General features: G+C 43.5%; 1 protein-coding gene and 1 pseudogene across 2 annotated transcripts; both read left to right on the top strand.

The window, feature by feature from the left end:
* Window positions 1–621: 621 nt before the first annotated feature.
* LOC306766954 (trace amine-associated receptor 13c-like) lies at window positions 622–1,865 on the top strand (the record flags this gene model as incomplete). Its single annotated transcript, XM_079254817.1, has 2 exons — window positions 622–794; window positions 1,052–1,865. 2 exons carry the CDS (start codon window positions 622–624, stop codon window positions 1,863–1,865), a joined length of 987 nt encoding a protein of 328 aa, XP_079110943.1.
* Window positions 1,866–8,677: 6,812 nt separating this feature from the next.
* Window positions 8,678–9,509, top strand: LOC306766526 (trace amine-associated receptor 13c-like; annotated as a pseudogene). Its single transcript has 3 exons — window positions 8,678–9,157; window positions 9,245–9,384; window positions 9,453–9,509. The product of its transcript is annotated as a trace amine-associated receptor 13c-like (transcript).
* Window positions 9,510–9,910: the final 401 nt, after the last annotated feature.

The following is a 9,910-nucleotide window of genomic DNA, read 5'->3' as shown; positions in this document are numbered from 1 at the left end:
TTTCCATGTAAACCTCAATTTGGAATGATCATGAATACTTTAATTTGGAATTATTTAATTCAAAGTTAATTCTGAACAAAAAAAAACATCATGTAGTCAATAAACTCATTGCGACCTAACACGAGTCACAGTCGCATACAGGAGATCATAGACTTTACAACAGTAATATCTCCCTGTTGCTTTAGCTCACATTGAAAATACATCATTTGTGAAAAAGCTTCATGGATAATGACCTCTGACCTCTCCTGTCATTGCTATGTGCTTCTGCCACATGTTAACTAGTTCCACTGCTTCTTCCACAAAATCCATCCATCCATTTTTCTAACTGCTCGGTCCAATTCAAGGTCACGGGGAAGCTGGAGCCTTTCTAAAGAATCAGGTAAGAGGCAGATACACCCTGGACAGGTCACCAGTCCATCACAGGACATCATGATCATTTAATAAAGATAATCATCCTGCTTCCCAATCATTCAACAACATGACTGAAAATATGACCAAGTCCAGTCAGGTGATGTAGAGGATACATCAGCACTGACAGGAGAGGAGGAGTTAGAGGGTGTGACTCATCAGTTATAAAGTAGGGCACAGAAAGCAGAGCTGTAGCTTTCTGCAGATGTGAAGATGGAGCTCCAGGATGAAGCAGTTCTCTGTTTTCCACAACTCTACAACACCTCCTGCAGGAATCCTGCATCTGGTTGGGCGGAGGTTGTGCTTCTTCACGTCACGCTGTCCTTCATCGCTCTGACCACTGCAGCCCTCAACCTGCTCGTCATCATCTCAGTCTCCCACTTCAGGCAGAAGCTGATTTCTATTTTTAAAATGTTCTTTTAGTTCAGTTTGACTGTGCATTTGTTGACTATAGAGTTTATTGTTGAAGGTTCATGCATCATCGCTGATTTAGTCGTCTACCGTTAGCAATATGGTACCTGCAGATGAAACAAATCAGAATAATTTAAAAACAGATTTTTACTGGGTTTTTTTCTTCTGGATTATTTCAAAACGAACGTATGAATTCTTAATGGTTCAATGACACGCATCTGTCTCCTTCTAGGCAGCTTCACACACCCACCAACATTCTCCTCCTCTCTCTGGCTGTCTCAGACTTTCTCCTGGGCCTCCTGTTGATGCCTTTGGAAATTATTCGAAACACAGCCTGCTGGTTTCTGGGTGACGTCATGTGCTCTTTGTATAACTCTTTGTCTTTCATCATCACCTCTGCATCAGTGGGAGACATGGTGCTCATATCAATTGATCGCTACGTGGCCATTTGTGACCCTCTGCTTTATTCAACCAGAGTCACAGAGCAAAGAGTAAAAGTGTGTGTCTGTCTGTGTTGGCTCTGCTCTATTCTTTATGGTTGTCTTATTGTCATAGATGACTTTAAGATACCTGGACATAATAATGCCTGCTATGGAGAGTGTATGATTACTGTCGGCTACAATGAAGGAATCATTGACCTCATTGTAAGTTTTATTGTTCCAGTTACGGTGATCATAGTTCTGTATATGAGAGTATTTGTGGTGGCTGTGTCTCAGGCTCGGGCCATGCGCTCTCATGTTTCAGCTGCCACAAAGCAGCTATCAGCGAATGGAGTAAAGAAATCTGAGCTGAAAGCAGCCAGGACCCTTGGTGTTCTTGTCATTGTTTTCCTTGTATGTTTCATCCCATATTACTGCGTCTCTCTTGCAGGTGATTATTTGCTCAGCAATACTCATGCATTCTATGTGCTTTTCCTGTTCTACATTAACTCCACTGTAAACCCTCTGATCTATGCCTTGTTCTACCCTTGGTTTAGAAAAGCAGTGGAACTAATTGTCACCCTACAGATACTGCAGCCTGGCTCCTGTGAGATCACCATACTGTAAAAGAAACAAAAATTCTCAAATTGTAAAAATCAAGTAGCATTGAATATGCTGACACTGAAACCTGAAAAGTGCTATTATAATTCTTATATCATACAATTATAGCTTGAGTCAAAATTTTAGCAGGACTCAGCGAAACAGCTTTGACATGCCTCCAAACATCCACTTTTAAATAAATGCAACATATATCAAACATGTTTTTCCAAACTGTTTTCAGAAAAAATGTGTTGGAAATAGTTAGAAACAACAATCTCCTGTAACCTTCCCTGGTATGGAGCTGCTGTCACATATTAGTAGAATTACTGTTGTATTTTATTTTGGCTTTGAAAAACTTTGAAGAACATCTTGTCCAGACTTTGTCTGCTCTCATAAAAACCAAAGACACAGGCTCCAATTACCAATTCATTTGCATTAAAAAAAAAAAAAAAAGTACAGCTTGTTTTTATATACTGGTAAAGTACTGGTATTGCAGCACCATAGTTGTACTGGTATACTGTGCAACCTTACTTCTTAGTGTGAACTTTATAATGTTAAACCAAGGGAGTTCAAAGTCAGACATTGAGGTGGCTATCCTGCAGGTATTTGATGTATCCTTGTTCCAACACACCTGGCTTTCATTGAATAGATCCAACAGCAAATGAGGAGCAAGAAGAGGAGACTTAAATACTATGAGAAATAGACTTGAATGAAATTACCAAACACAGGTGGACACAATCAGGTGCCTGGCAACCAAAGCACCAATCAGACACTATTGAGCCAATGCAGTGTTGTAGACAAACAAATGTGACACACCAGAATCTTGCCTACAGTGCGTTAACATAACATGCACAGGAAAGAAGAACATCATGAGAGAACCCATTAAGCACATGCAAACTTTGTAGACAACCATCTTTATTTAGATTAAAACAAGGATATTATTGCTGTGGGCTGTAACATTTATAGGCATAGATCAGGAGTGGGCAACTCCGGTCCTCAAGGGCTGTAGTCCTACAAGTGTTGGGAGTCTCCCTGCTGCAACACAGCTGACTCACATCAGACTTGATTAACAGACTGCTGCAGAGCTTGACATCCTACTGCACTAGTCTGCTAATTACCCACTTATTTGCTGCAGCTGAGTTACAGAAGGGAAACTGCTGGAGTTGCCTACCCCTGACATAGATAATACACATGGATAAGAGGGGAATGGGGGAATTGTAAATATTTCTCAAAACAGAGTAGGGCAGTTGCAGAACAGCCATAAAACCAACAATAAGTTGATTCAATTTAATTGGTGATAATTTATGGAATTTTCCCAAAACAGGTTGGTGTCCCCCATGTGGAACACTTTACCACTGTTGAGAATGTCTAAAGCTCATTATACATCCCAAAATCAGAAGCATCTAAATTTGTTTATGCATATCACATGCTAGCCATTCAGGAATAGTCATTATGGTCGGCCATCTTGTAACTATAGCCACCAGTAAAGGACAAATTGCACATGCAGGTGTGCAAACTTCGATACCTCACAATTACAGTAATTTAAATTTTTATTAAGGGTGCTATGATTAAATTATTAAATGATCATCAAGATTGTCATACATCTTTTCTCTACATTAAAGGGTTATTCTTATTTTGTGGCTACCTTTATTCTACTTTATGCTCCATATGAATTATTTAAGAAACCAAGCAAATTTACTTGCCCTATCTTTATTTATGTAGAGGCATTAATAAATTAGACATGTAGCAAACGTGTTTTTCATGTTGTCTTCAGGACAAATGTGTTAGAAATAGAAAGAAACAAAAGTCTCTAGCCTGGGGCTGGAACAGAGGCACTGTCATATTTTAGTAGAATCCATCCATCCACCCACCCACCCATCCATCCATCCATCCATCCATCTTCTGCCACTTATCCAGGGTTGAGTCACGGGGGCAGTAGCCTAAGCAGGGAAGCCCAATCTTCCCTCTCCCCAGCCACATTTGCCAACTCTGCGGGGGAATCCCGAGGCGTTCCCAGGCCAGCCGAGAGATGTAATCCCTCCAGCGTGTCCTGGGTCTTCCCCGGGGTCTCCTCCCAGAGGGACGTGCCTGGAAAACCTCACCAGGGAGGTCCAGGAGGCATCCTGACGAGATGCCCGAGCCACCTCAACTGGCTCCTCTCGATGCGGAGGAGCAGCGGCTCTACTCTGATCTCCTCCCGGATGACCAAACTCCTCACCCTATCTCTAAGGGAAAGCCCGGCCACCCTGCGGAGGAAACTCATTTCAGCCGCCTGTATACGAGATCTCGTTCTTTCGGTCACGACCCACAGCTCATGACCATAGGTGAGTGTAGGAACGTAGATCAACTGGTGAATCGAGATCTTCGCCTTCTGGCTCAGCTCCTTCTTCACCACGATAGACCAGCTCAGAGTCCGAATTACTGCAGACGCCACACCGATCCGTCTGTGGATCTCAAACACTCCATCCTTCCCTCACTTGTGAACAAGACCCCGAGATATTTAAACTCTTTCACTTGAGGCAGGACCTGACTCCCGACCCGGAGAGGGCAATCCACCCTATTCCGGCTGAGGACCATGGTCTCAGATTTGGAGGTGCTGATTCTCATCCCAGCTGCTTTACACTCGACTGCGAATCACTCAAGTGAGAGCTGGAGATCACGACCAGATGAAGCCAACAGGACCACATCATCTGCAAAAAGCAGGGACCCAATCCTGAGGCCACCAAGCCGCATCCCCTCAACACCTCTGCTGTGCCTAGAAATTCTGTCCATATAAGTTATGAACAGAATCTGTGATAAAGGGCAGCCTTGGCGGAGTTCAACCATCACTGGAAATGAATCCGACTTACTGCTGGCAATGCAGACCAAGCTCTGACACCTGTCATACAGGGACCAGACAGTTCGTACAAGGGGAGTACCCCCCACAGGAGTCCACGAGGAACATGGTCGAATGTCTTCTCCAGGTCCACAAAGCACATGTAGACTGGTTTAGCTAACTCCCATGGTCCCTTTGGACCCTCCAATCCAGGACCCCTGAATAAACTTTACCGGGAAGGCTGAGGAGTGTGATCCCCTTGTAATTGGAACACACCCTACGGCCCCCACATGCTCTAGCCCCCTTCCCTAAAAATGGGGACCACCAGCCCAGTCTACCAGTCCAGATGCACTGTCCCCAATGTCCAAGCGATGCTGCAGAGGCGTGTCAGCCAGGACAGCCCCACAGCATCCAGACCCTTAAGGAACTCCAGGCGGATCTCAGCCACCTTTGGGGCCTTCCACCAAGGAGTTTTTTTTAACCACCTCAGTGAATTCAGTCCCAGAGATAGCAGAGTCCACCACTGAGTCCCCCAGATCTGCTTCCTCATCGGAAGACGTGTTGGTAGGATTGAGAAGGTCTTGCACATATTCCTTCCACCGACCTTCCAGCTCCCCATCTCCACTGTACACAGTATTGACGGGGCACTGCTTCCCCCTCCTGAGTCGCCAGATGATGGACCAGAGTCGCCTCTAAACCGTCCGGAAGTCTTTATCCATAGCCTCACTTGCCCAAGTTTGCCTTGGCAATAGCCAAAGCTGCATGCCGCTTAGCCTGTCAGTACCTATCAGCTGCTTCCTGAGTCCAAACAGCCAAGAAGACCCCATAGGACTCCTTCTACAGTTTAACGGCATCCCTCACTGCTGGTGTCCGCCAACGAGTTCTGGGATTACTGCCATGACGGACATCAACAACCTTACAGCCACAGCTCCGCTGGCCACTTCAACATTTGAGGCACGGAACACAGCTCACTCAGACTCAATGTCTCCCACCTAACTCGGGACATGTTGCAAGCTCTACTAAAGATGCAAGTTGAACCTCGCTCTGACAGGGGATGTTTCCAGCAGACCTTCACAACATGTTTGGGCCTGCCAGATCTGACTGGCTTCCTCCCCCACCATCTGAGCCAACCGACCACCAAGTGGTGATCAGTTGACAGCTCCGCCCCCCTTTTCACCCGAGTGTCCAAGGCATGTGGCTGCAGGTCCAATGATACGACTACAAAATCGATCATCGAACTGTGGCCCATGGAGTTCCTGATGCCAGGTTTACATATGGAAACTTATGTTGAAACATGGTGTTTGTTATGGACAATCCATGACGAGTACAGAAGTCCAATAACAAAAAATCATTTGGGTACGGGAGGGCGGACCATGCCTCCCAGTCACTCCCCTCCAGGCTTCACTGTCATTGCCCATGTGAGCACTGAAGTCCCTCAGCAGAACAAGGGAGTCCCCAGAAATAGCACCCTCCAACACTGCCTCCAAGGACTCCAGAAAGGGTGGGTACTCTGAACTGCTGTTCAGTGCATAAGCACAGACAACAGTCAGGACCCGTTCCCCTATCTGAAGGCGGGGGTAAGCTACCCTTTCATCCACCTGGGTAAACCCCAATGTACAAGCACCAAGCCATGAGCTAATGAGAATGCCCACACCTGCTCAGTGCCTCCCACCATGAGCAACTCCAGAGTTGAAGAAGGTCACGCCCCTCTCAAAGGTACTGGTTCAAGAACCCAAGTAATGCGTTGAGGTAAGTCCAACTATATCTAGCCTGAACCGCTCAACCTTGCACATAGGCTCAGACTCCTTCTCCACCAGAGAGGTGACATTCCACTTCCACAGAGACAGTTTCTGCAGCCGAGGATCGGCCCCTTGCTTCCGCCCAGCTTACATTGCACCCAACCCCTATGGCTCCTCCCGCAGATGGTGAGCCCATGGGAGGTGGGGCCCATGTAACCCTTTCAGGCTGCGCCCAACTGGGCCCCAAGGGGCAGTGGCCCAGCCACCAGACGCTCGCTCTCATGCCCCATTGCCAGGCCTTGCTCCAGAGGGGGTCCCGGTGACCTGCATCCAGGCAAGGGAACATTTCCGCTCATGGTTGTTATCATCATAGGGGTCTTTGAACCGCACTTAGTGTGGTCCCTCCCCTAGACACCTGTTTGCCGTGATTGACCCTACCAGGGGCATAAAGCCCCCAACAACATATTTGCACATAAACCCCTTCACCATGAGAAGGTGGCGGCTCAGGAAGGAAAATGTTTTGACAATATTTTACCTAATGTCAAAGCTTGACTTACTAAAGCATTTACTGTGTTCATATTTTCACTGACAATGTCTGATTAAGGGCTGCATGGTGACACAGTGTTTAGCACTGTGGCTACACATTGGTTCGCTGATTCAATCCTTAGCAGGGGACGAGGCTCGAACAGTGTCCTTTCTGTGTGGAGTTTGCGTGTTGTTCCCGTGTATGCGTGGGTTCTCTCCGTGTACTCCAGCTTCCTCCTACTGTCCAAAGACATGCATGTTAGATGAATTGGTTACTCTAAATTGCCCATAGGAGTGAGTGTGAGTAGTTGTGTTTCTCTTTGTATTAGCCCTGTGATAGACTGGCAACCTGTCCAGGGTGTACCCTGCCTTTCACCGAAAGACTGCTGGGATCAGCTCCAGCTTCCCCATGACTCTTTAGCGAACTAAGCGGTTCGGATCATGAATGAATGAATGAATGTCTGATTAAACTTATTTCTACAGTATTAATAGCAAAAAATTTTGAAGCAAATTGTTTTTGTTTTGTTTTTTTTTTTAAGTAGGGAATGTGGAGTACTGTTTTGAAATGTTGTATTTAAATACTGTGAACATTTCAGTCATTATGAAGGTTTTATGTCTCCAACACACACACACCAGATAAATGGTACACAGACTTGTACAAATCCCTTCTCGCAAAAGTGGGCTAACCTTTTTTCTATGTCCGTAAGAGACCGACTGAGCAGCAGCGGAACTGCAGAGATGCAGCAATTTAATTATTCGTTGTACCGAGGAACTCTGATTGTAGCCCGATGTGAGTATGCCATATGAAAAATATTTAATAAAAAGGTTTTTTTTGTAAAGATCTGAAATTGTTTGTGATTTTTAGACTGTTGCATGGTTGAAAATATATCTAGTCTACACGATTAGATGTTAGTATCAACATAAGATATTCTGTTGCATCGATAGTGAAGCTTTTTTGTAAATACCATATTATTAAAACTCAGATTTAAAAACAAACAAAATAAGTGACAACAAAAAACTGAAGTTCTACCAGTTTATGGTCAGGTTAGACAGTGATATTTTATAAAAACAAATATACTGGTGCTCAATACCTGCATGATTTTCCAAAATCCTAAGTTTCAAACCTACAAGACTGCCCACTGACGGAGGTTGTGCACCCTGATTTAGCTTCCCACGGCATTTACAATAACATGGTCCACTTTGTAGGGGAAGAATTAAAAGCTTACAAGTCAATGCAGTCTTTTTTTCTTTTGTGGCAGAATGGGTGTCAGATCTCCAGCTGTGGAAAATCCCCCAAAGACACAGATAATGTAAATGCAATGTAACAAATATAACTTCCTTGATCTTATATTTTGGAGTTACTGTTACAATTACTGTGAGAAAACAGTTTTACAACTTTTTATTGACACCATGAATAAAAACCACAAGTCCAAAACTGTTCAATAACACTAAAATTGTCCTCACCATCGACCGTATTTCACTGAGGTGAAGGCAGGATGTCTCTTATATATAAAAAAAAAACAAAAAAAACTACAACACAGCCGTATTTACACTAATAAACATATATTTTATTGTTTATTTGCTGTTTAACAGAGCAGTGAGCGCTTACAGATATCTCCGTTGACTGCATAAAAAACCCTGTTTTGCCCATTGTTCAGGGTCAGCAGGCGGTCTGGAAAATTAAATCCCATCAATGTGAAGATAACCAGGCTGTTGCAGATTTTCTCATGGGTCTGCTGGTAATGTCTGGAGAAATATATATGCAAAGTTCCTGCTGGTTTCTTGGCGATCTTATATGTTCTTTATGTCTGTATGTGACTTTCATCATCGCGTCTGCCTCAGTAGGAGACATGGTGCTCATATCAATTGATCGCTATGTTGCCATTTGTGACCCCCTGCATTACTCAGTCAGGGTCACTGTGAGAAGAGCGACAGTCTGTGTTGGCTCTGCTCTGTCCTCTACAACCTGATATTTTTAAAGGAGAACCTTATTAAAGTAAGCAGTCGCAGGTCATGCTTCGGTGAATGTGTTCCACTTACATACCCTGTTTTAGGAAATGTTGACCTTGTTATATCATTTATTGCTCCAGTAACAGTGATCATAGTCCTCTATATGAGAGTATTTGTGGTGGCTGTGTCTCAGGCTCGGGTCATGCGCTCTCATGTTAAAGCTAACACACTCCAACATACAGTGACTGGAAAATCAAGAAAATCTGAGCTGAAAGCAGCCAGGACTCTTGGTATTCTTGTAGTTGTGTTTCTAACATGTTTCTGTCCATATTATTGTGTTGTTGTTATAAATCATGGTTTGATGAAAAGCATTTTAGTATACATTGTCTTCAGTTTGTTTAACTTGAACTCATGTATAAATCCTATTATTTATGCATTATTCTACCCCTGGTTTAGAAAGGCTATGAAGCTCATCATCACTTTTCAGATACTGCATCCTGGCTCTTGTGAGTTCAATGTACTACAGACAAAAGTTTCTTAATTATCCAAGGTTGCCCTAAACATCATCTCTTTTCCCTTTTTCAGTTTATGAGAAAGCAGCTATTTGCACTGTGGGCTGCAAGATCTGTAAATGAATTATGACTTTAAGGTTGGCTTAAGCAGTAAAAATTAATGCTATTTGTCATTGAAAAACAAAAACATGTTTGTTATTATATTCACTGTGTTGCAGAGAATTTGGATAAAAACATGCCATGCAGAGTCTTACAGCGTTTAAGATTCTTTGATAAAATTTAATTTAATGACTTACTAAAGCATTTATTGTGTCCATATTTTTACTGATCTTTTCCTAACAAACATGTTTCTACAGTATTAATAACAAACACTTTGGAAGGCAATTAAATCATTGTATTTTGCAAAGTGGTGAATGGACAGCATGTTGTGAGATGCGTATATAAAAAATTCCAAAAATTTTAGTCACAATGGAGTTCTTATGTATGTAACAGACACACACACCTGAGAAATGTTACACAGACTTGTCCAAT

The sequence above is a fragment of the Telmatherina bonti genome (genome assembly GCF_933228915.1).
Source record: "Telmatherina bonti genome assembly, chromosome: 15".
NCBI classification, from domain to species: domain Eukaryota; kingdom Metazoa; phylum Chordata; class Actinopteri; order Atheriniformes; family Telmatherinidae; genus Telmatherina; species Telmatherina bonti.
The sequence above is the reverse complement of the archived record's forward strand: the minus strand, read 5'-3'. Positions and strand labels throughout refer to the sequence as shown.